Source organism: Vulpes vulpes, chromosome 10 (genome assembly GCF_048418805.1).
Source record: "Vulpes vulpes isolate BD-2025 chromosome 10, VulVul3, whole genome shotgun sequence".
In the NCBI taxonomy this organism is placed as follows: Eukaryota; Metazoa; Chordata; class Mammalia; order Carnivora; family Canidae; genus Vulpes; species Vulpes vulpes.
The window spans coordinates 38,948,989-38,975,199 of NC_132789.1; the positions used below are offsets into that span (position 1 = coordinate 38,948,989).

The window sequence follows — 26,211 nt, forward strand, 5'->3', positions numbered from 1 at the left end:
AACTGGAAGAACTGTCAGTAGAAAATATGTAGATTGAAACACAAAGAAAAGCAATGTAAACACAGGAAAGCTTAAGAGATCAGTGGGAGAGAGCGGAAAAGGTCTAACAAACTTGTTATTAGGTTCAGTGGAGAGGAAAAAGGAATGAAGAAACAATATATTAAAATTTTTAAACTGATGAAAGATAACACAGTACAGATTCTAGAACTTCTGAGAACCTAAAGAAGGATTAATCAAAAGAAAACCTTATCAGCCAAAGAAAAATCAGAGAGAATACGTTACTAGTACACTAGTATTAAACAGCTAAAGGGAATTAATTTTTTAGATAGATGGAAATTATCCTGTGCTGAAAGAATGAAGGACACCAAAAAAGTATGTCTGTTTATAGAGCTAAGTATGTATTGACTGTTTACAATAGCAGTTCTGTTACATAGTACAATACCTTTGAGTCTAAAATAACTGTAGAAGTTAAAATACATGACAGTATTCAGGTAAGGCAGGAAGAAATATGATCGACCCTTGAACAATGTAGAGTTGAAGGATGCCAAGGCCCCGCCCCACCTCCTGCACAGTTGAACATCTTCATAAAGCTTTTGACTTCCCCACAACTTAACTAATAAATAGCCTACTATTGACCAGAAGCCTTACTAATAACAAAATAGTTGATTAATACCTGTTTTGTATGTTATATACTGTTATTCTTACAATAAAGCTAAAGAAAGTGTTAAGAAAATCTTATGAGAAAAACATTTTTGCACTACTGTCCTGTTTATTAATTTATTTTTAAAGATTTTAATTTATTCATTTGAGAGAGAGACAGCACCAGGATCCCAACTCCAGGATCCCAATCGTGACCCAAGCCAAAGTCAGATATTCAACTGACTGAGCCACACAGGTACCCCTATTTATTTATATTTTTAAATCAAAGTCTTCACTCAACATGTGGCTTGAACTCACAACCCCGAGATCAAGAGTCGCGTGGTCTACCTACTGAGCCAGCCAGGTGCCCCAGTAACTGTGCTGTTTATTATATATATATATTTATATATTTATTAATTAAAGGCAGGGAGGAGCAGGGGGAGAGGGAGAGAGAAAGAGTCTTAAGCACGCTCCATGTCCAACCCTGAGATCATGACCTGAACTGAAATTAAGAGTCAGGCACTTAACCATCTGAGCCACCCAGGTTCCTCTGTACTATATTTATTGAAAAAATTCTGTATATACATGGACCCATGTGGTTCACATCCATGTTGTTAAGGATCAACTGTATTTACAGTTAAAGTCTTTGCATTGCATGGGAAGTAGTAAAAGTATTAAGGCAAGAGCATGTTGTAATATTTAGGGCAGTGGTTCATCAACATATGTCACAATAACTAGGAGGGCTTGTTAAAATCCAGATTGCTGAGCCTCACCTGAGAATTTTTGGTTTAGTACATTGGATTGGAGTCTGAAAATTTGAATTTCTTTCTTTTTTTTTTTTTTTTAAAGATTTTATTTAAAGTAATCTCCACACCCTGTGTGGGGCTTGAACTCCCAACCCTGAGATTATGTTCCACTAACGAATATTTAGATTGAATTATGTTAGGAAATAAATGTAAATGTATGAAATATTCCACTTAAAATTCAAAGATTGTCAGACTGTATATATATGTGTGTTTGTATGTGTTTATGTATATATATATATATAGAGAGAGAGAGAGAGAGAGAGATAGCGTGCACGAGCAAGATTTTATTTATTTATTTTAGAGAGAAAGAGTGTGAGTTGGGAGAGGGAGCTGGAAAGAATTTCAGGCAGACTCCACACTGGGCACAGAGCCTGACATGGGTCTCAGTCTCACAAACCTGGAACATGACTTGAGTGGAAACCAAGAGTCAGGCACTTAAGTGACTGAGCCACCCAGGTGCCCTGCAAGAGATACATCTTTTATTTATTTATTTTTTTAAGATTTTATTTATTCATGAAAGATAGAGAGAGGCAGAGACATAGGCAGAGGGAGAAGCAGGCTCCATGCAGGGAGCCCGATGTGGGACTCGATCCCAGGTCTCCAGGATCACGCCCTGGGTTGAAGGCGGCACTAAACCACTGAGCCACCAGGGCTGCCCAAGATACATCTTTTAAAGGACAAGATACACTCCTGAAAACAAAGATACTTTATTATGAAAAAGGATCATTTCAATAAGAATACTAAATTTATATATGCCTCAAAAGCTGACAAAACTAAAAGGAGAAATGGATAAGTCATTGACCAAAGAGGAAGATTTTAACATATGTCTCTATAACTCATAGAAGCAGCAGATCAAAATTAGAACATAAACAAATTCCACTAAAGATATAAAAGGTTTGAACCAGGAAATTAGGAAGTTTGACTCATTTGGTGAGTCTCACACACACACACACACACACACACACATACACACACAATAGTACACTTAACAATTGCAGAATATACTTTTTCTTAAAAAATTTATTTATTTTAGAGAAAGCAAGAAAGTGTGGAGGGGAGGGACAGAGGAGAGAGAGTCTCAAGCATACTCTGTGCTGAGTGTGGAGCCTGACTTGGCTTGATCTTACAATCCTGAGATCATGACCTGAGCCAAAACCAAGAGTCACTCAACTGACTGCCCCCAGAATATACATTTTTTGTGCATATAGAATATATACCAAAATTGATCATGTAATACTGATTTATGCTAGAACATAAAAGCAGTCTCAGCAAGTTTCAGAAGACCAACACCTTATAGTGCATATTTTTCAGCAGAGTGTAATTAAGGTAGAAATAAGAGCAAATAGATGATCAGAAATCCTCCAAAGTTTACAAAATTAAGCAGTATAGTTTATAAATCACCCAAGGACAAAGAAAGAATCCTAATAGAAATTAGTGAATACTTTGAATTGATGACCAACAGAAATATGAAACCCTGTGGAAGGAATGCAGTCAAAGTATTAGCCTTAAATTTGTGTACCAGAAGAGAAGAAAGATTGAATATTAATGATTTAAGCATCTAGATAAAGAGCAAAACAAATCTGAAGAAGACAAAGATAATAAAAAATAAGTCAACAAACAAGAAGTTGGTTCTTTGTAAAGATTAATAAAGTTTCTGGCCAAAGTGGAATAACAGGGCCTAAATTTACTCCACTACTTGAAACAACTGACAAAGTATATGAAACAATGGATTTTAAGAGATTGGGCCATAGGACAGTGATCTGTGAGAAATTGTAAACAAACAAGGTCAACCCTAAACTTGTCCTAGCTTCCTGTCCGGACAAAGTTTCCAAGGCTCAAAGGTTTCCCTGAGTGGAACAAGTGGAGCTGGGAGATCATGGCATCCCCAAGGTGGCTAAAGTTCCCAGGGCAGGAGGATATTAGAGAGGAGAAAGCTGTACCAAAAGAAAATTACAGTGATAGACTGAGGGTGCCATCCGATTCTTCAGTTGGGTATTTATCAGTGCAAGAGTAAGGAAGACTAGAGAAAGAATCACCTGCAAGTATTAGTGGGGAAATTACTGCTACTCTATAGGGCCAGGTATAGTGACTGTTCACACAGGAGTGAAATGCTTCATAATTCACAGGTCATTAAGTAAAGTATTCAAAGATTTTGCTTCAGTAGTAGAATAAAATTAGCCCTAGATTAAAATGCTGCTCTGGTCCTATCTACGTACCTTCAAAGCAAAACCCAGAAAGATTGATCTGTTTTTAGGTAATTCTACTTTTAAATTTTGATTTTAATTTTTTAGATGTAATTTAGAGACCATTGTAAAAAATACCCTTTTAAAGTTTATAATTAGTGGTTTTGGGTATATTCACCAGGGTGTGCTGCAACCATTAACCAGCATATAATTCCAGAACATTTTCATCACCCCAGAAAGAGAAGCCTGTACCCATTACCATTGATTATTGATTCCCTTTTCTCTCCATTTCCTGTGACTATTAATTTACTTTCTAACTTTGTGAATTTGCCTAATCTGGACATTTCATATAAATGGAATCATATACATAATTTGTTACATCTTCTTTCACTAAACACATTTTCCAGGTTCTTCCACTAAACACATTTTCCAGGTTCAGCCGTATTATAGCATGTATCAGTACTTTATTTCTGTGGTCAGATAGTTTAACTGTGTTCCAGAATAAAGGTCAAGAATGTGGGGTGACTGGGTATCTCAGTTGGTTAAGCATCTGCCTTCGGCCCAGGTCATGATCAGATCAAGCCCCACACTGGGCTCCCTGCTCAGCATGGAGTCTGCTTCTACCTTTCCCTCAGCCACTACTCTCTGCTTATGCTCTGTCAAAGAAATTTATGCCTTAAAAAAAAAAAAAGCTCAATAATGTTTATAGGAACACAGAAATATCCAGTGCTAAGCAATGTAAAATTCCCAGTGTTCTGGCATCCAATAAGAAATTACCAGGCTGGCAAAAAAGTAGTTAAAAAAATATATAATGAGAACAGCAAAACTGACCCAGGAATAACACAGATGATAGAATTAGTATAAAACAGCAAACAATTACAAACCAAGATCTAGAAGTAACCTATCAATGAATGAATGGGTGAGTAGATCTTAAATGTTCTCTTCATAAAAAGGAAATGGCAATTATGTGAGGTGATGGAGGTGTTAAAGCTATGGTGGTACTTATTTTGCAGAATATAAGTGTATCAAACGAACACATTGTATACCTTAAACTTATATGTTAATTATATCTCGTAAAGCTGGAAAAAGCCCAGTTATTATAAATAGTTGTGTTCCATGGAGGAGTAAAATGATAGGTTGAACATGTGTATAGACATTTGGAAGATATAGGTTTTTTAAATCCAAATCAGACTTCTTGGAGATAAAAATTATGTCTGATTTGAAAAATGAACTGGATGGAATTAACAGCAGATTAGACATTGTAGAAGGAAAGATTATTGAAGATTAGAGCAACAAAAGTCAGACAAAATAAAACATATGAAAAGACTAGAAAGTATATAGAATATTAGTATGCTGGGCTAACAACTAAGATATCTGGATATCTACAGAAAGGAATTAAGAACCAGAAATGGTAACTGTGGGTAAATACAAAGCTTTGGGTGTTTTTGTTTGTTTGTTTGTTTTTAATTTAAAATCTCTTCATAAAAGACAATAAACTATTTAAAGCAAAAATACAAAAAATACATTGTGGGTGTAAAACATGTAGAAGTAAAATATAGGACAATAGTATTCAGGCAGGTAGAGGAGAAGGGAAGTGTTATGAAACAAATACTTTTTTTTTAAGATTTTTAAAAATTTATTTATGAGAGACACAGAAAGAGAGAGAAAGGCAGAGACACAGGCAGAGGAAGAAGCAGGCTCCACGCGGGGAGCCCAATGTGGGACTCGATCCCGGATCTCCAGGATCATGCCCTGGGCTGAAGGCGGCACTAAACCGCTGAGCCACCCAGGCTGCCCCTGAAACAAATATTAAATAAACTTGGAAAAAGCAGGAACAAAGCTGTCATTCACAGGTGACATGATTGTTTATATGGGAAATTCAAAAGAATCTACAGATAAACTCTTAGAATTAATAAATGATTTAAACAAGTTACTAGTTTAACAGTGATTTCCTTGGTGAAGCAGGAAAAATAGTTTAAGTTGTGACCTTTGAGTACATGTCTTAATATTCTGTATGATGAAATGGAAAGTATTCATAAAACACATGCTGAAGTACAGTGGTTGCTTCAAGGAAGAGCAACCTTCTTGTGTGGTTGTTTGAGTCGGATGTGGAGCTAGCTGCTTTTGTTCATGGATCATTGTACGTGAAAGAATAATAGACACTGATTATTCAGATTTCGGTATTTGGCAGATTTTTTTTGATAATGAACAAAGTGAATTTGTTGCCTCAAGGAAAATAATTGACAGTATCCTTTGGCAATGATAAAATTTGAGCTTTTAAGCAAAAAATGGAAGTTTAGAAAACTTTTATCCATCATAATGAGTCTAATAGCAGACTTTAAAGACTTCTTTTTTTTAAAGAAATCACTGGTCATGTTAGCAAGTGTGTTGTTTTAATGTTGTATAATGAAACATGTCAGTATTCGGAAGATCTATATAACTTGTTGAATCAGTATTTTCCAAATGGCCAGTGCATAATGTTATAAAATCATGCTTGGATGAATGATCCATTCAAAGTACAATGTAGAACAGATGATTTTAATGTAACAGTAGGAAAAATTGATGCGTTTTCAGATCCACATTGTAACTAATCTTTAAAAAATTGTGACTTGGCATATTTTGGTGAAGACCATTCACAATAATCTGAAAGCCTGTTAAAATATTCTTCCCTTTTCCAAATATATATATGTGTGATACTGGTTTTTCTTTGTATAGTTCCACCTAAACAGCTCATTGCAGCAAATGGAATACAAAGTGGATAAGAGAATCTAATCCTGTTAAAAGCCAGGCATTGAGATTTACAAAAAATGTAAAACAAGGAAACTCTAATATTGTTTATTGAGAGAAAATATTTCTTTCTTTCTTCTTTTTTTTTTTTTTGTAAGATTTTATTTATTTATTTGAGAGAGAGAGAGAGAAAACACGACCACCGGGAGAGACAGAGGGAACCAGATTCCCCACTGAGCAGGGAGTCTGATGTGGGGCTTGATCCCAGGACTCTGGGACCATGATCTGAGCCAAAGCTCAACTGACTGTGAGTCACCCAGGTGCCCCAGAAAATATTTCTCATGTTAACATTTAGTTGGGTTTATAATTGTTATTTTTATTTTTTTTTTATTTTTTTTTTTTTTTAAATTTTTATTTATTTATGATAGTCACAGAGAGAGAGAGAGAGAGGCAGAGACACAGGCAGAGGGAGAAGCAGGCTCCATGCACCGGGAGCCCGACGTGGGATTCGATCCCGGGTCTCCAGGATCGCGCCCTGGGCCAAAGGCAGGCGCCAAACCGCTGCGCCACCCAGGGATCCCTATAATTGTTATTTTTAATTAATAAATGAAAATTTGTTTTAATATATAATATTCCAATTATTATTTTGGGGGGTATATAATATGCCAATTATTAATAGATATAACAGCACAAACAAAAGCTCCTTGACTTCAATTTTTAAGACTGCAAAAATGTTCTGGGATCGAAGTTTGAGAACTGTTCCATGCTTTGTTCTACATGGTGATTGTACAAGTATGCCCATTTTGTAATAAATTAGTCATTTGTGCACTTTATTATGTACATGTTAAATTTTAATAAAGATGTTTATCCTCTTTGCAGATAAAAAATAAGCTATTAAGATTTTGTCCAAGATTTCTTGCTTGAGTGGTAGATAACTAAGCATGGATAGGAGAGAGTGTGAGTGGCTAAGAAAATTACCATAGGGTGCTTGTAATTTTTTGAGCTAGGAGCCCATAAGCTTGATTTTTTTTTTTTTTTTTTAATATTCTTTTCCCTAATTAGTTTGTAGGCATGTTATTCTAGCTGATGTGAATGGGGGACAGTTTGGTTTTGCCTTCAGTATAGCGGGATACATGCCTAGTTTTCTACATAGTTGGTCTCTTTTGGCAAATGTGACTCCATTTTTAGCACAAACGGTGATAGCTCAGTTGGTTAAGTCACTAAATATTAATTGTATACTGAATAGAAAGCACTGTGTTGGTTATGATTACTTACTGGGGACTCAAGGAGTCTACTAGTGGATAAAAATTAGTTATACCATAAAGCTAAATATATTGTACCCACGGAAATAGGAACATAGAAAGGAAAGTTGGTCGTACCATCTGAATAGAACCTTGAAGGATAAATAGGCTATCTGTTCTAAACTTTTGTTTGTTTCCAATTTAAGATTCTAATGTTAATACTGATAAAAGTCTTCAGGAATGCTCAGCCTGCTTCTGGTTAACCATTGTTAACAGTTTGATTTATAGTTCTTGGCATCTGATATGTATGTTAGAATTTTTTTTTTTAAGGTTTATTTTAGAGTGGGAGCATGAGAGGGGGGAGGGGCAAAGGGAGAGGAAGAGAGAGAATCTCAAGTAGACTCTGCACTGAGTATGGAGTCCGACATGGTGCTCAATCCCACAACCCTGAGATCATGACCTGAGCCAAAACCAAGTCAGATGCTTAACCGATGGAGCCACATTATTATTATCTATCTATGGTTTTGCAGGTATGTTGGACAGTTGAGTGTCCAGTTTTCAGTAATATAACTATAATGCCTATGATTCTTAAAAATTCCTTGTGTTCTTTTGTCAATGCCTTTTTTTTTTTTTAAGATTTTATTTATTCATAAGACACACAGAGAGGTAACGACAAGGCAGAGGGAGAAGCAGGCTCTCTGCATGGAGCCTGATGCAGGACTCCATCCCAGGACCCTGGGACCACACCCTGAGCTGAAGGCAGATGCTCAACCACTGAGCCACCCAGGCATCCCTCGATGCCTAAATATTTTAATAAAAGAGAATAACAGTTTTGCTTAACACCTGAGTAAAAATAAGTTTGTACATTGTAGAAATATTTAACAGTGAAAACCTTTAATCCCCTTATTAAATGTTGATGAACTAATTACACCTGGTAGTATATTGAGTTTATGTGCTTCTGGATAAGATATTTTTCAGTTTGAGAGTAATTATTTCACGGCAAACATGGCATTAGCAGTGAAGGGCATGGAGTTGCAGTAGGTAAGCACCAAAGGAAAGACCACTAATGTTTTGTCTTCTTGCCATATACCATCCTAATTGGGCTTTTTTGTGTGGAGTTGCTTAGAAAGAACTCTATACAGTGAGAACTTACTTATGCAAATGTTTTTCTTCTCTAGGTAACTTTGTACAACACCGATCAGGATGGTAGTGATAGCCCACGCAGTAGCCTTAACAACAGTCTCTCAGACCAGAGTTTGGCATCTGTTAATTTGAACAGTGTTGGCAGTGTGCATAGTTATACACCGGTAAGTCTTGGTGAAGTTAATAACTTCTTTGCTGAGAACTCCTTTAGTGCTTAAAAATAAGCCAAATGTCATTGAAGTATAAATGAAAAAGTGAAGATGTGTGTATTTTTCACTAATCAGTTTATTTAGCTTGGATAAGTAAAGTAGGTTCCTACCTTGATAATATTTTAATTGTACTTATATTTTACCAGATTAGATACAGATATGTGGTTATACTATGTTTTTGTTTTATCATTTTGGTCTACTTTATCTGTTCTGTGAGTGAAACACAGTGTTCTGTGAAAAGTAATTGGAATAGGAGAAAAGTTGTACTTTAGTCTAACAAAGCTATATTTGATGATACTTCATAGTCCTTGGTAAAAGAAATTAGAGAATGTTTATATTACCATGTTTTCCAGCTGTAGATGTGAGAAGGGAATTCTGCAAACTTCAGAGGTTAGGACAACTTGGTATTCCATTGTTAACCAGCCGTATATTTTTAATTTTGGTCTGGAAAACAAAGCTATACTATAAAGGGATCTGTGTGTGCTGATTTTGTTACCTATTATAAGAACATGACCCTTGTGTTATCTGATACCTCTTTTCAAATCATCTGGCAACTGTCCTCCCTAGAGGATAGAACAGAGCTCAGGAGCCATACACTGCACTGTTTATTGGTTTCAGTTTGATCTCCCCAGTTCACTCCCTGTTCCCGGATGAGTAAATAGACAAAACCTTACACAGGACAAAGATATATAGGGGACAGGAACCTTAAATAAGAAAGTAACACAAGGGAAACCAAAAAATGAGAGGGGAGAATTAATGTATGAATGTATGAAAAGAAAAGGTGGCTCAGCAAAACTGTTATCAGTGCTCTGGAGGGAAAAAAAACTAAAATATTCTACATTCTGAAAATATTCAGAATGTAGAAGTTACAGATAAGGGAATAACAGTTATGTACAAGAAGATAATAGATCTGGAGAATTGAGAATTACAGGTTTCCCTGAAGAAGAAGCTAGCTAGAATAGTTGGCGCAGAAGCAGTTTTCAGAAGAAATAGAGATTATAAAAGGGTTTCTGAGTTGTAGGAAAAGTTAATGGAGGAAAACCTGTCCCTGGACACATCATGATAAATTTTAAAATTTCAAAAATTATCACCCATATAAATACTCAGATATAAGTTAGATACATTCAGGGAAACACAAATCATGCTTCTATGATGCTAAGTACCGGAGGATAATGGAATAATACTTTACGTAGAATTTTGAGGGAATAGGTTTGGATTTATAAATATATGTCCAGCCAAATTTGCATTCATATATGAAGAGAGATATTTTTTGATATGCAGAGCTTAAAAAGCTTCCTACCTTTCCTTTCATGTGCCCTTCCTGAAAAACATTGTTGATCAGAAGGTAAACTAAATTAAAGCAGTCAGTAATGATGAAATCATAATATCAGAGGACTAGTTGGAGCATTGAAGCAAACTAAGCAAAGATTTAATAATTTTTAAAATGTTTTTTAAATAATAAAATGTGGAGAATCTTGACACCAAGAGTGTCCAGTATTACAAAATATAATAAAAAGAAAAAATTATATTTGTAGAACGAGGTGACACAAGAAAGAACAGGTCTATTATGCCAGTACACATAGGAAGGTTAAACTTTCCTGTGCAAAACTAGGCATCATATACTGTGCATTTTCCTTTAACAAGACATCAGGTAGTCATCAAACGCTCTGTAAGCAACAGGACAGTGCCAGCTGCGGGTTGGGCTTGCCACATGTTTATAGATTGATCCTGTGAGGACACAGTGAGCCCAAGTGCACAGAGACAGTGTTACTACTTATGTATAAACCAGATTTGTATGGTGCCATCTCCCCACATCCCACAAGATGACACCAAACTGGAGGAACCAGATGACAAACTCCACAAGTGGTGGGTCCCTGTAAAGGAGGAATGGATTCCAAACTGCAGCTAAGCAGTTGTATGACTCACAGCTGTACCTAAGAAGTAAAGTAGAAAGTCCCCTGCCTCACTTGAAATAGGGAGGCAGATGAGAAACTGTCTTTAATAAGAATTTGCTCCTCATAAGACCACTCACATTCCATGTTCCAGGATAATCACCAAGGCTTAGGTCATCCTGCCATTTGAGCGTTGCTTCCAGTCGCCTCTGTGGAGACGTGTAAGGTCACCAGAATGCCAGTGGTGGAGTCATTCCCCTACACAAAATTCATATTTTTTCTGTTATTGCAGACTTCTTATGAGCATCATTTTGAATGGCTGCATAAATTTACAGTGACTGTTCATATTTTAATTTCTCAAAGCACTAAAACAAACAAAAAAAAGGCAGTTTACCATCCCTTGATAAAATCTTTAAGAGATATAACTGATCTTTTTTTATTTTTAGTTGTGCTGCCTTTGGTGATAATTCTTATTTTTTAGTTGTTAATGATGGTTTTTATTTTTCTTTGCATAGCTCAAAGCCATGCTATATTGTTTTTCTTAGAATCTTCTTTATATGTTACATTTCTCTTTACCTGTTACATTTTTCATTTCCCTTTAATTTCATTTAAAAAATGTTTTTCTCTAGAAATGAAAGTTAGGTGTGTTGAAGCTCCTTGCTGCTTTGGGCAGCACCATACTACCTGACTCACAGTAGTAACAGTATTTGAGCTTAAATACTAAAGATTACTTGAATAAATGAATGAAAATGTTAGTAATATCATAGTAGAGTTTGAGATGAAATTGCTTCAGTAGAAATGAAGATATAGGTTGTACAGAAGCTGGAAGTTTAAAAACTAGAAATTTTTAAAATCATTCATTTCATTTTCTCACTTTTCTCAACTCATCTGAGAAAAATATGTGTTATCCTTTGTCTAATCATTTGCTTAAATTTCCCAGAAGAGACTTCTTATCCTAGGCCATAAATAAGGACATAACTAGTAACAGACACTTTGGCCAACTGAAACCATTATTTTGGGTTTTCTAAAATGTACAGACTAGAGACACTCCTCAAACAACAAATTATTTGAGAAAAGCTCTATTCTGCAACCCTGCTTTGTTCAAAGTCTATCAAGTCACCATTTCCACTGAAGGGTTCCAGGCCTAGCCTATTATTTAGTTGTATGGTGTTGGGAAGGTCATTTAAATTCTTTGAACTCTTTCCTTTCTTCTCTGAAATGTGGGGGTTGGATTAGATTTCTGTGGATCTTCAAAATCCAGGGTAACGATTTTGTGGTCTTGTCCTTCATGTGTACCCAGCTTAACAGAGGATGGGAAAGTCAAAGATAGGGACATTATTTCCTTTGGATTCTAGAATCTATTCTGATATTTTCAGTTATTTTATGTAACGGACCAATTCTGATATATAGAGCTACTAAATTAGTAGTATTTTCTTTTAATGTTAGGTGACAAACCATCCAGAACCAGTCTCTCAGTCATTAACTCCTCAACAGCAACCACAGTACAACCTTCCAGAACGAGACAAACAACTACTTTTCTCAGAATATAATTTTGAAGATCTCAGTGCCTCATTTCGGAGCCTTTATAAGTCAGTTTTTGAGCAGTCACTTAGTCAACAAGGTGAGTTTGTTTTCTTGGGGGTGGGGGTTTTTGTTTTACTAATGTATAATTGACATACATAACCTATTAATTTCAAGTGGAGTTTTTAAAATACTATTTTGTAGAGTATATTTTTATTGAAAAATGTTAATTATTTTCACATAGCAGCTGTTAAATTTCTTGAATCGTGAACAGTATCATCATAGTCACAATTGAATATTCTTTGTGCCTTTACTATATCTTGTATATATTTGTATAATGGCACAAAAATGCATACACCTACTTCACTTACTAGTGGTATCCTGGAATAGCGCATGTTGAAGGATTCTGACATTGCATCTGTACCATGGTTAGATTAGTTAGCCTGGAAAGACTGCCATGGTTAGTTAGTAACGTCTAGCATGTGAAGTGTTTGAGTGGTAAATGTTGCACCACGGGAATAGATGTGCTTTTCCTGTCTTTACTGTTATTAGCGCAGAGATAGCTGGTGGTATGTGGTAGCACCAAATTTGCAATTTCATGTATGGCACTTACAAGTGAACATACTGATTAGTGGTAAGCTGTGGGTCACTATTTTATACAACATCCTTAAATTTTATTTTAAAAACAGTTTGGAGGGGTATCTGAATGGCTCAGTCAGTGAGTTACGTGACTCTTATTTTGGCTCAGGCCTTAATTCTCAGGGTTATGAATGCAGGCCCTGTATTGGCTCCATGTCCAGCATGGAGCCAACTTTAAAAAAAGAAAAAATTGGTATTGAAAATGTTGGTTTAGGTCATTTCTGAGTTCCTTTTTACAATGCTAGGACTTTATTAGACATGGATAATGAAATAACTGTGCTTCCTTTCATCTGACTTGTAAGAACCCTATAAATTCCCTTCAAATGATAGTTTTCCAGGGCCAAGACAAGAACTTTTATTAACTCTTCTACGTATAAAACCTTAACTTATTAGTTAAGATTATTTTACAATATACTTCAATATAACTTTACTGTTAATGGGCAATGTGAGAATAATATTTTCATTTAAAAGATTTGATTCTTTTATTAATGATAACTGTGCTATAGGATTTTCTTTTTCATTTAATAAAATCCATTGTGTTTTGATTCAGTAAAACATTGTATGTGACATCCTTTGGGATTTGAAAATAGCCTAGTTATGTTGGATCAAATATTCTAATAAGATTTATTAAAATGAGTGTCCACCTGCAAACCAAAAGTACATTTTTAACATTAGTCTCTTCTGGCCTAATCATCGATATCATCCTAACAGCTAACATTTACTGAACTAATCCTCACCTTCCACTTGCACCATGGCATTTAATCCTCACAATAATTCTGTGAAATAGATATATCCATACCCATCTATAATTAAGGTAATTGTGACTTGCAGAGGTTAATAACTTTCCAGCATTACCAGGTGTGCAGATGGCAGTACAAAGACTTTAATCCTTAATTTCTGGTGTTATAAATTATGCATTCTTAACTCCTAAACTGTATGGTCTAAAGAATATTTCATAAGCTGAATGAAAAAGCACTGAAGATGGCTGTTTTGTCTTGCTTAGTCTTAAGAATTCTGGCCACCTTTGACTTAAAAGTTTTTGGAGTTGTCCAAGAAAAAGTTCAGAAATAACTGAGCCTTATTTCCCTCCTCTACCTCTCTCAAATTCTTGGTCTTCACGCCTGTAGAGAACTATCCTGAATGTGACCCAACACCTTTCCCACTTTCCCCCCAAATTTACTTAGTCTTTCAAGATTTCAGTTCACATACTGCCTTTACTTTCTTCCTTTCTTTTCTATCTCTTCTTTCTTTCTTTCTTTCTTTCTTTCTTTCTTTCTTTCTTTCTTTCTTTCTTTTCTTCTTTCTATTTCTTTTTCTTTTTCCTCTTCTTTCTGAGAGGGAGAAGGAGGGGAGAGTGTCGACACTTCTTAAGCTGAGCCAGCATTGCTTCCTGATATGTATACCTTTGCTCTGTAAATAATTTTGTAAATGTCTGCCATAAAATGTAACTGAAATCTGACCCAGAATGTTCTTGCTTTCTCTCACTATGTCTAGGTTTGATGACCATCCCTTCTGAATCTTCCCAGCAGTCCCACACCTCGTGTTCGTATCAGCACTCTCCTAGCAGCACAGTGAGCTCTCACCCACACAGCAACCAAAGCAGCCTGTCCAACAATCATGGCGGTGGCCTCAGCACCACGGGCAGTAATTCGGTTGCACAAGTCTCACTGCCCCACTCCCAGATGCACACACAGCCGTCTCCACATCCGTCCCATCGACCGCATGGTTTACCACAGCATCCACAGCGTCCCCAGCACCCAGCATCGCACCCGCAGCAGCACAGCCAGCTCCAGCCCCCTCACCCCCAGCACCCCTCTCCACATCAACACATACAGCACCATCCGAACCATCAGCATCAGACGTTAACACATCAGGCACCCCCAACCCCACAACAGGTATCCTGTAATTCTGGTAAGTTGGTGTCTCCTGACTCGTGTTTGACTGTGAATTAGGATCTGTTCTTTGTTATCTGAGGCTTATGTATATTTACTCCTGAAACCCTTCTCATCTGTCTTCTTTTGTGCTTCCTTGTTGTAACCCTATAGTTGTAACTCATTCAATCCTTACATTGATCTGGAGATTTTCTTGATTAAAATTTACCGTGACAACATAGGCAAACTCACCAACCCTTGTAGGTTTTGGTTTAGACTCTCATTTGTCCTTCTGGAAAACCAGTGTTTTAGTGAGCATTTCCAAGAATGGGATACACAGTCTATCTGCAATCTAGTATGATTCGGTGTGGTATAGAAGAAAGTATATAGGTTATGTCAGAAAAAACTTATATCTAAATTCTCATTATGACTCTTACGACCTTTCGTGCATTACTTCTTTTAGTCTCATTATTTCTTCATCTATAAAAATGGAACTAAAGTACCATGGTATACAGTGTTGTTATGAGGATTGCATTGAGAATACAAATAGGAAATGCCTCTGCTGGTACCTTGCCTTTAAGTATTCAGAGAATGTTCCCACTCTTCCTTTCTTTGCTTATTGCTGCCAAGTATCTCATTTTAGAGAGATAGATTGCAAAGGAAGAAAATATTCTTCATATCCTGGTTTTTAAAAACTCTATTGCTCCTAAGATAGGTATTGATGGTTTCTCGTGAGATGCTGAATTCACATTGCTCACAGCCCACGCATCTGCACTGCAGAACTCCCAGGGATGCCCCCGACATAGACTACAAGGTGAATGGGGCCCTTTGGAGTTGTACAGAGTACAGATCCTTCCCATAGCTTGCCTGGCTATCCATTTAAAAACCAAATCACTGATGAGATTTTTATCTTGGAGGGACAATTTATATATGCTAGATAGTGCTGCTTCTTAACAATTAAAAATCGATCATTATTTCAGGCAATTAAACTACTGTCAGGGAAATGATCTTTAGATAGGGCACACTGTCTCTTATATTCTGACTTTGCTATAAAGCTTAAGTTTTTCTGAAACTGTTGCCCCCCCCCCCTTTTTTTTTACAAAGTGGAAAAGTAATATTTTGAGGAAAATCATATAAGGTTCAAAAAATGCGTATCAGGGTACTTCAGATTTAGTAAATTCCTTTTCATAATTTATTTTGTTTTCCCAGTTAATAATTCTAAGGGAGAAAAATAATAATTCTAAGAAGGTTCTAGAATGAAGTTGAAAATTGGGTATAATTCTTGATAATGATGAGTCCCCAAAAACGTCTTGAAATTATTATAGGTCTATGCATAGAGAAAAGTATAAGTAGTGCCCTCTTTTCTTAGTGTTAGTCACTATTGTTGACTTAAATTTTTTTTTTTTTTTTTTTTTTTTATTACTGAAGTATAGTTAATGCACAATGTTAGGTTAGTTTCAGATGTACATCATAGTGATTCGGCAACTCTGTATGTTATGCTGTGTTCACAAGTGTAGCTACTATCTGTCACCATACAATACTATTAAAATACCACTGACTTTATTTCTTATGCTGTACCTTCCACATCTATGACTTACTCATTCCGTCACTGGAATCCTGTACCTTCCACTCCTTTTCACCCATTTTGCTCATCCCCCCCCCCCCATCCACATGTTCTATGTATTTAAAAATGGAGCTGTTTCTTTTGTTTTGTTTTCAGATTCTACATGTAAATGAGATCATATGATACTTGGCTTTTTCTGATTTATTTCAATTATACTACTGCCTCCCTTTTTAATGTCAGTACACTCTTCAAAAAGTTAAGTTTGTTCTTAATATGATTTTAAGGATTGACTAATGATTGTAGAGATTTGGTGTCAGTAGAAGTCTGTAATGCTCTGGTCATGGCTTCTATTAAGTCTACTGATTGCCAGGGGAGAAAAAAATACTATTACCACTGAAAACAATCCATCGTGTGTTCTTAGTGGCATATTGCTATACCAGAGGTAGCTTGCCAGAGAAGGAAAATAGCCTTTCACCTGGAGGAATTAGGAATTGTCTTTAATAGGGAAGGAATGGAAGAAACTAACAGTTGTTTGAGTTCCCATTGTGTGATAGGCAATTCAGATACATTATCTCCTATTGTCCTCTCAAAGCAACTATAAATTACCACATTTAATAGATAGGAAAAGTGTAACTTAAAGAAGTTTAACAGCTTGCCTTAAGATCAGAGCTAATAAGCATTAGAATTGGAATTTATATCTTGGCCTATCAGGACTTCAAAGACTATAACACCAGTAATTCCAAAAGGACTAAATCAGTAAACATTTACTGAGTGGGTCTTGCAGAGATTGCTTTGTGTTGCCAAATTAGCATTTATTATAGGTCATGGACATGAAAGTCTCATAGACTTGAATGTGGCATTACTTATTTTTCCCCAACAAAGTTCTAGTTATGAGTTGCCTGGGGGCAGAGTCATGTTGTCTCTGGTTCATTGTTTATTTGAAAAAAAAATCCGTAATTGGTTATTTTGTAAACCAAATAACCAGTAGTTGATACAGAGTTATCTGTGATGTAGCAAAAAATCCTTTTTATTAGTTCTTAACCTTTATCCATCCAGTGGTGATTCTGATAACAGAATAATTTCTGATGCAGTGACTAAATGGAGGATTTTCTTCATCTACTCAGCACTGTCACTGAATGCAGCTCTAGCCCCATGCCCCTGAGTGGTGACCACTTTGCTGACATATAGACTGTGGAGTCTTAACCCTCCTGATGATACTACAATCAGAGGATACTATTCCTGACTAGCCTTGGTTTGGATTCATCAACATTTCTTACAGATGTCTCAGTCCTTTCTTTGCTACTTTGCCAGGAAGACTGTGCTAAGGCATTTCTCTCTGTCAGGGTTGCCTTATAAGAAATTTGTCCTCTTGCTATACAATCTAATTTGCCTCTCTTAAGTCAGTGCTTTAAGATACTGTGTGTTACTTCTAAATGTGAACTTGCCTCTGAGTTACAAAGAACATATTTCTTAATGTCATAACAAGACAGGAAAATGGACTTCATATAGTAAGGAGGGAGGGTATATTGATTTGTCCGACTTGCCCTGCCTGTCATTCATTTGTACTGTACAAATGTAAAGAGCAGTAATCAAGTTTGACATTTTAAGGTGATAGGGCAGTTTGTAAGCTGTCAGACTGGGGCTTGGAAGCACCAGGTTCAAGGTTTAGATTGATCATAGTAACCTTGCTAAGTTATGCCACCTCTCTTGGTTCAGTTTCTTTTTATTTATAAAATAAAGAGAAATAAGACTCCTCTGCCTGTTTCACAGAGACGATTGCCCCAACATATGACATCAACACATGATATGATGGATGTGAATCACTCATAAAACTGGATGGAATAAGCCCAGCTCATTGTCTTCCCCCTACCATATACTTCAGACTTTCACTACCCAAGATTTATGTAGTATTATCAATATTATTTTTATAGGTGTTTCAAATGACTGGTATGCAACACTTGACATGCTAAAAGAAAGTTGTCGAATTGCCAGCAGTGTTAATTGGTCAGATGTAGACCTTTCACAGTTCCAAGGTAAGTATGGGTTCTTTCTGACATAGAACCAAAAATACATGATCTGTTTACTCTCATAGGGATGGTTCTTTGTAGTAAAGTATCTCCTTATATAGTGTTTCTTTTGCAGTTGATAGTATGCTTAAAAAACAACACTGCAAAATTCATGATTAAGTTAGTAGATGTAGCAGAGGATCAGAGGTAAGAGTTCGGAAAGAAGTTTGGCCACATTTAGAAGTAATTAAGCTTTGAATAATTTTTAAATGTCATTCTTCATTGCACAGTTAATCATTACCAGTGGAAATTTTGAGGGCTGGAAAAAAAAATTGTGTCTTGTTATATTCCTTGCAATGCTTGCAGAACAAACTGTGCTGTTTCTAATACTTTTCTCATAGGTTTGATGGAGAGTATGAGACAGGCAGATCTCAAGAACTGGTCTTTGGATCAGGTTCAATTTGCTGATCTCTGTTCTTCTCTTAATCAATTCTTTACACAAACTGGCCTTATCCACTCACAAAGTAATGTTCAGCAAAATGTCTGTCACGGTGCCATGCATCCAACAAAACCTTCCCAACACATTGGAACAGGTATTGGTTTAATTATCTTCCTGATTGTCTTTCTCATTTGTGTGAAATTTAGTGAGACAGCTTGGTATGTTTTTAGTGTGATAGTGATCCGTTTACATATTTTCATTTCTAAGAAATGCAATGAAATAAAATAATTTATATATTATTAAAGATATGTTTAAAAAGTTGAGATAAAGGAGACTTTTGTCATGATCTATATGATTATTGTTTACAGTTGACTGTGATCTTTAACCTTTTCAGTTCAAACAAGAGTTAAGTGTTTTAAAGATATATACAATTTTATAAGAACATAGTCATGAAGCTATATCTGTTTAAACTTGTGGAGACTTGCAGTGAAAATCAGCATGTCTTATTTTATATATCTTCTAAGAATGTTAAGATTAAAATTCAAAGCTTCAAGTAAAGAGTACAGTAATGGTAAATTGTCTCGGTGTTTTACTCTGTACTTCAAATTCATGCTTTGTGTTTTTCACCTAACTTTCTTCTTTTTCTCTTTACCCTTGTAGCCATCTATTTTACTCTAATTGCAGCACCTTTTCATTCTGTAGATGTTTAATATTTAAGTGCTTTCTTTGTTTATTTTCTTGCAACCTTTTATCTCTAATTTGACTTCTTTTCTGTTCATTATTTTGGTTTTACATTTGATGCATTTTTAAGTCTCTTTTCTATCCTGTGGTTTCCTTCAACCTTTATCCTAGCTTATTTCACAAATTTGGTCTTTACATATTCTCAAGATCCCCAGCCATGCTATAGCTTTCTTTTCATGTGAAATCTTTATTTCTGTGTCTTTTTTTTTTTAAGATTTATTTATTCTAGAGAAAGCGAGAGTGCATGTGGGGGCGGGGGGTGGGAGCAGAAGAAGAGGGAGAATCTGAAGCAGACTCTCTGCTGAGCATGGAGCCCAATCTGGGCCTCGATCCCACAACCCTGAGATCATGCCCTGAGCCGAAATCAAGAGTCGGGCATTGAACTGATGAAGGTACCTAGACAGCTCTCTGTGTCTTTTGATAGAAATCTTCCATCATCTTTGCCTCTTCCATTTGAATAGTTTACCTAACTTGAAACTCAGTGACTGATTTTGGTGGCTCATTCATTTCGTAAATTACATCCACCCATGAGCCTCATTCAGTGCTTGGCATATACAAGGTACTTAGTATTAGCTGAACTTGTTGAGTGCCCTCCAATGTGCCTGACAACTAAACTGTATTTTTTGATGGCTCATTTATCTCTTTTCTCCTTCTCTTTCTCCCTCCCTCTCCCCTCTCTTTTTGTCACTTCCTATTTGGTATCTTTTGGATGTGTAAATACTCTTTGAAAAAAATTTTTTATTGTAAAATATAACATAAAATCACCATCCCAATCATCCTTAAGTGTATAGTTCAGTGGCATTAAATATACTCATAGTGTGCAGTTGTCATCACAATCCATCTCCATAAATTTTCATCTTGTAAAGTGCATGTTCTGTACTCATTAAACAATACAGGCCCCCATTTTAACCCCTGTCCCTCTGACCCTCCACCAAGCCCCTGGCAGTCACCATTCTTTCTGTTTCTGATTTTTTACTATTTCTAAGTATCTAGGGTAAATGAAATCCTATAGTATTTATCTTTTTGTGACTGACTTATTTCACTTAGCATTTCTTCATCCATGTTGTGGCATATATTAGGATTTCCTTCCTTTTTTATGGCTGGATTACTAGTCCATTGTATGTATATACCACATTTGCTTATCTACTCACTTGTCAAACACTTGAGATGCTTTCATATTTTAGCTACTGTGAATAATATTGCTGTGAACCAGAGTGTACCAATATTATTTCAAGGCTCTGCTTTCAGTTCTTTTGGGTATATACTCAGAAATGGAATTGCTGGATCATATGGTAATTATTTCATTCTTTGAGGAACCACCATACTGTTTTTTATGGGGGCTATACCATTTTACACCCTCCTAACAGTGCACAAGGGTTCCAGTTTTTCTACATTCTTGCCAACATTTGTTATTTTTTTAATCTCTTTTTTAAAAAATAGTAGCTATTTTACTGTGTGTGAGGTGGTATCTCATTGCAGTTTTGGTTTGCATTCCTTGATGATTATTGAATATCTTTTTATCTGCTTATTGGCCATTTTTGTATCTTCTTTGGAGAAGTATCTTTTCAGGTCCTTTGCCCATTTTAAAATCCGGTTTGGTTTATTGCTGAGTTTTAGGAATTCTCTATTCTTTTGGATATTAGCCCTTTATCAAATGCATGATTTGTGATTATTCTTTTTTTTAAACAAAAAGATTTTATTTATTTATTTGCAAGAGATATATATATAGAGAGAGGCAGAAACAGAGGGAGGAGAAGCAGGCTCCATGCAGGAAGCCCAATGTGGGACTCGATTCCAGAACTCCAGGATTATGCCCTGAGCCGAAGGCAGATGCTCAACCACTGAGCCACCCAGGTGTCCCATGAATATTTTCTTTCATTATTTTGTTTTCTTTTTTACTGTGTTGATAGTGTCTTTCAATGCACAATTTTAAAATTTTTCAGGAAGCCCAACTCATCTTTTTTTTCTTTTGTTGTCTATGAGTTTGGTATCCTATGTAAGAAATCATCACCAAATCCAGTGTCATGAAGCTCTTGCCCTATGTTTTTGTCTAAGAATTTTATGGTTTAGGTCTTAAATGTAAGTCTTTGATTTGACCCATCTTGAGTTATTTTTTGCATATGACGTTAGATTCAGATCCAATTTCATGCTTTTGCATATGGATATCCAGTTTTCCCAGCATCATTTGCTGAAAAGATGGTCCTTTCCCCCATAGAATGGTCTTGACACCCTTTTAAAAAATCATCTGACCATATATGCAAGAGATCATGAGTTCATTCCTGGGTTCTCTGTTTTTTGTTTTTGTTTTTTTTTTTAAAGATTTTATTTATTTATTCATAGAGAGGCAGAGACACAGGCAGAGGGAGAAGCAGGCTCCACACAGGGAGCCCGACGTGGGACTCGATCCTGGGTCTCGAGGATCACACCCCGGGCTGCAGGCGGCACTAAACCGCTGCGCTACCGGGGCTGCCCTGGGTTCTCTGTTTGATTCCAGTGCTTGTAGTATATTTGCCTTTGTGCCATGACCACACTGTTTTCAACTATATTTTTGTAGCAGGTTTTAAAATCCGAAAGTATGAGTCCCCCTGCTTTGTTATTTTTGTTCAAGATAGTTTTGGCTATTCAATGTCTCTTGAAATTCCCTATAATGTTTTAGGATGGGATTTTATGTTTTTGTCAAAAAAAAAAAGGAGTTTTTGATATGGGTTACATTGACTCTGTAGATAGCTTTGGATAGCATTGACATCTCAACAATATTGTTTTCCAGTCCATGAACATGAAAAGTGTTTCCGTTTACTTATGTCGTCTTAAATTTCTTTCAGTGATATTTTTGTAGGTTTTTTTTTTTTTTTTTTTTAAGATTTTATTTATTTACTCATGAGAGACACAGTGAGGCAGAGACACAGGCAGAGGGAGAAACAGGCTCCCTGTGGGGAGCCAGATGTGGAACTTGATCTCAGGACCTGGGATCATGCCCTGAGCCAAAGGCAGAGACGCTCAACCACTGAGCCACTCAGGTGCCCCTACTGTTGTAGTTTTAATTGTACAAGTCTTTCACCTCTGTGATTAATTCCTAAGTATTTTTTATTGCCATTGTAGATGGAATTGTTCTGAAAATTTCCTTTTCAGGTTGTTCATTGTGTAAAAATGGAACTGATTTTTGCATGTTGACTTTGTCCTACTACTATGCTCAATTTACTTTATTTTTGGATGGTTTCTACATGTAAGATCTTTGGAGGTTTCTACATATAAGATCATATTTGTGAACAGAGATAAACATTTTCCTTTCCGATTTGGATGCCTTTTATTTCTTTCTTGCCTAGTTGCCCTGGCTAGAACTTCTAGTAGTATGTTGACTAAAGTGGACATCCTTGCTTTTTGTTCATGATCTTAGAAGTAGAGCTTTCAAGTCTTTCACCTTTGAACATGGTGTTTGCCATGGGATATTCATAGATGGCTTTTATTATGTTTAACTAGTTTTAGTCTATTCTTAGTTTGTTAAGTGTTTATTATGAAAGGGTGATGACTTTTGTCAGTTACTTTTTCTACATCAGTTGAGATGAGCATGTAGGTTTTTTCCCTTTCATTCTGTTAATGCAGCGTATTACATTGATCACTTCATATGTTGAACTATCCTTTTCTATTCCAGGAATAAATCTCACTTGGTCGTCATGTTTAATCCTTTTAATATGGTATTGAATTAATTTTGCTAGTACTTTGTTTAGGATTTTTGGATCAGTGTTCATAAGGGATATTAGTCTGTGGTTTCCTTATAGATGTCTTTGTCTCACTTGGTATCAGGCTAATTTTGGCCTTATAGGATGAGTTAGGAAGTGCTCTCTGTCTTTCAGTTTTGGGGAAAAGTTTGAAGTTTGAGAAGGATTGGTGTTATTTAAATGTTTGGTAGAATTCACCAGCAAAGCCGTCAGGTCCTGGGCTTTTTTCTTTATTGGGATATTTTTGATTACTGATTCAGTGTTACTAGTTTTAGGTGTATTCAGATTTTCTATTTTGTTGTAATTTAGTCTTGGTGGTTTTTATGTTTCTAGGAATTTGTTCATTTCATCTAGGTTATCCAGTATGCTGGTATACAATAGCAAATGATGCTATTTCCTTCCCCCTTTTCTGGATCCTGTTCTCTTTATAATCAGTTGTAGTGTCCCCACTTTCATATCTAATTTTAGTTACTGTTTCATTTATCTCTGTTCTAATCTTTATTATTTCCTTCTTTCTGCTAGCTTTGGGTTTATTCTGTTCTTCTTTCTGTAGGTCCTTAAGTTGTAAAGTTAGGTTGTTGATTGAGATCTTTCTTGTTTTTTAATGTGCTTGTAGTTACAATTTTCCCCCTTGACACTACTTTTGCTATTCATCCTCTTGTCAGAGAAGATGCTTAGTATATCTATCATTTATAAACTACTGAGACCTAATTTGCAGCCTGACATATGGGATATGTCCCATGTGCACTTGAGAAGAATGTGCATATTGTTGGGTAGAATGTTCTGTACTTGTTAGATCTAGTTGGTTCATTGTGTTACGTCCTCTGTTTCCTTATTTTCTTCTCTCTGGTTGTTCTTTCCATTTGAGTGTGGGGTATTTATATCACCAGTTATCATTGTAGAGTAGTTAATTTCTTCTTTCAGTTTTGTCAGTTTTTGTTTCATTTGTTTTGCTGCAGTCTGTTATTAGGTGTGTAAGTGTTTATAATTTTTCTGTACTGAACCTTTCATTGATACATAATGTCCTTCTTTGTCACCATTTTGATTTAAAGTCTATTTTGGGGGCTCCTGGTAGCTCATTTGGTTAAGTGTCTGCCTTCGGCTCAGGTCATAAAGTCCTGGGATCGAGCCCCACATCAGGCTCGGTGGGGAGTCTGCTTCTCCTTCTGCCTCTGCCTTTCCCCCTGACTTGTGCTCTCTCTCACTCACTCTGTCTCTCTCAGATGAATAAACAAAGTCTTAAAAAAAAAAAAAGTCTTATATTGTCCGATATTAGTCTCTACTTCCTTTTGGTTGCCTTTTCCATCCTTTCACTTTTCATTCTATTTGTGTCTTTGGTCCTAAAATGAGGCTCTTATTCTTACTCATTCTGCCAATTTCTCTTGATTGGAGAATTTAACCCATTTATGTTTAAAATAGTTACCAATAAGGAATGACTTGTCATTTTGCTCTCTCTCTCTCTCTCTCTATATATATATATATATAGGCTTTCTTGTCCCTTAATTTTTGCACTACTGTAGTCCTCTGTGTTTTGCTGATTTTTTTGTAGTGAAATGTTTGAATTTTTTCGTATTCCTTTGTGTTTATTGTATATAGCTCTTTGTAGTTACCATGGGGATTGGGTTTACCATCCTAAAGTCATAACACTCTAATTTGAATTTATATCAGTGTAACTTTTATAACATAAAAAACTCAGCTCCTTTATAGCTCCATCTCCGTCCCTTTTGGTTGTTGATGTTACAAAGTCACATCTTTTACATAGTGTGCCCCAAAACCTATATTAATAATTCCTTTAAATGCATTAGTCTCTTAAATTATATAAAAAACATGTGGAGTTAACAAATGAAAGTTTTAATAATACTACTTTCTAGACTAACCTTATTTATTTATTTATTTATTTATTTATTTATTTATTTAAGATTTTATTTATTTGAGAGAGAGAGGGGGTGGGCAGGCAGAGACACAGGCAGAGGGAAGAGCAGGCTCCATGCAGGGAGCCCGATGTGGGACTCGATCCCGGGTCTCCAGGATCACGTCCTGGGCTGAAGGCGGCACTAAACCACTGAGCCACCCGGGCTGCCCAGACTAACCACTTTTAGAAAATATATTAGTCTCTTCAGTCATGTACAAAAGAAAATGTGGAGTTCTAAATTGTTGCTACAGTAATACTAACTCTTTGGATTGCTTGTGTGTTTACCTTTATTGAGTTCTTTATTTCTCCATACAGCTTTGAATTACTATTTTATTTCACTCTCTTGGACTCCCTTGAGCATTTCTTGGGAGGGTAGATCTAATGGTAACATACTCCTTTAGCTTTTATCTGTAACTGTCTTAATTTCTCTCTCACTTTTGAAAAGGAAAATTTTGTTGGGTATAGCAGTTCTTGGTTGACACTTTCTTTCAGCACTTTGACTAGATTGTTCCACTGCCTTCCAACTCCTTGTTTTTCATGAGAAATCTGTTGGTATTCTTACTGAGGTTCCCTTGTGTGTGACAAGTCACTTCTCTCTTGTTCCTTTCAAGATTGGCTCTTTATCTTTGGCTTTTGAAAATTTAATTACACTGTGTTCCTTGGTGTGGGTCCCTTGGCTTCATCTTATTTAGAGTTTATTGAGCTTCTTGGATATTGCCGTTCTTCTTCCATCAAATCTGGGAAGTTTTCAGCCATTAGTTTTTCAGATATTCTTTGTGTCCCATCCCTCCTTCTGGGACTCCCACAGTGCATAGTTGATCTGTTTGATAGTGACCCACAGGTCCCTTAGTCTCTTGTTTAATTTTTTTCTATTACTTAGTCTTAATAATTTTCATTGTCGTATCTTCAAGTTCACTGATTCTATCTTCTGCCTGTTCATATTTTCCTTTGAATCCTGTTTT

At 36.1% G+C, this 26,211-nt stretch overlaps 1 protein-coding gene across 9 annotated transcripts in view; it reads left to right on the forward strand.

The window, feature by feature from the left end:
• FOXJ3 (forkhead box J3) overlaps positions 1 to 26,211 on the forward strand; it is a 142,236-nt gene that overhangs the window by 107,491 nt on the left and 8,534 nt on the right. For all 9 annotated transcript variants that reach the window (XM_025983740.2, XM_025983743.2, XM_072723655.1 and 6 more), the window contains 5 exons: positions 8,775 to 8,903; positions 12,287 to 12,461; positions 14,495 to 14,911; positions 18,367 to 18,468; positions 18,843 to 19,034. In XM_025983740.2, the coding sequence (XP_025839525.1) occupies positions 8,775 to 8,903; positions 12,287 to 12,461; positions 14,495 to 14,911; positions 18,367 to 18,468; positions 18,843 to 19,034 (1,015 nt within the window). The remainder of the gene's footprint in view (positions 1 to 8,774; positions 8,904 to 12,286; positions 12,462 to 14,494; positions 14,912 to 18,366; positions 18,469 to 18,842; positions 19,035 to 26,211) is intronic.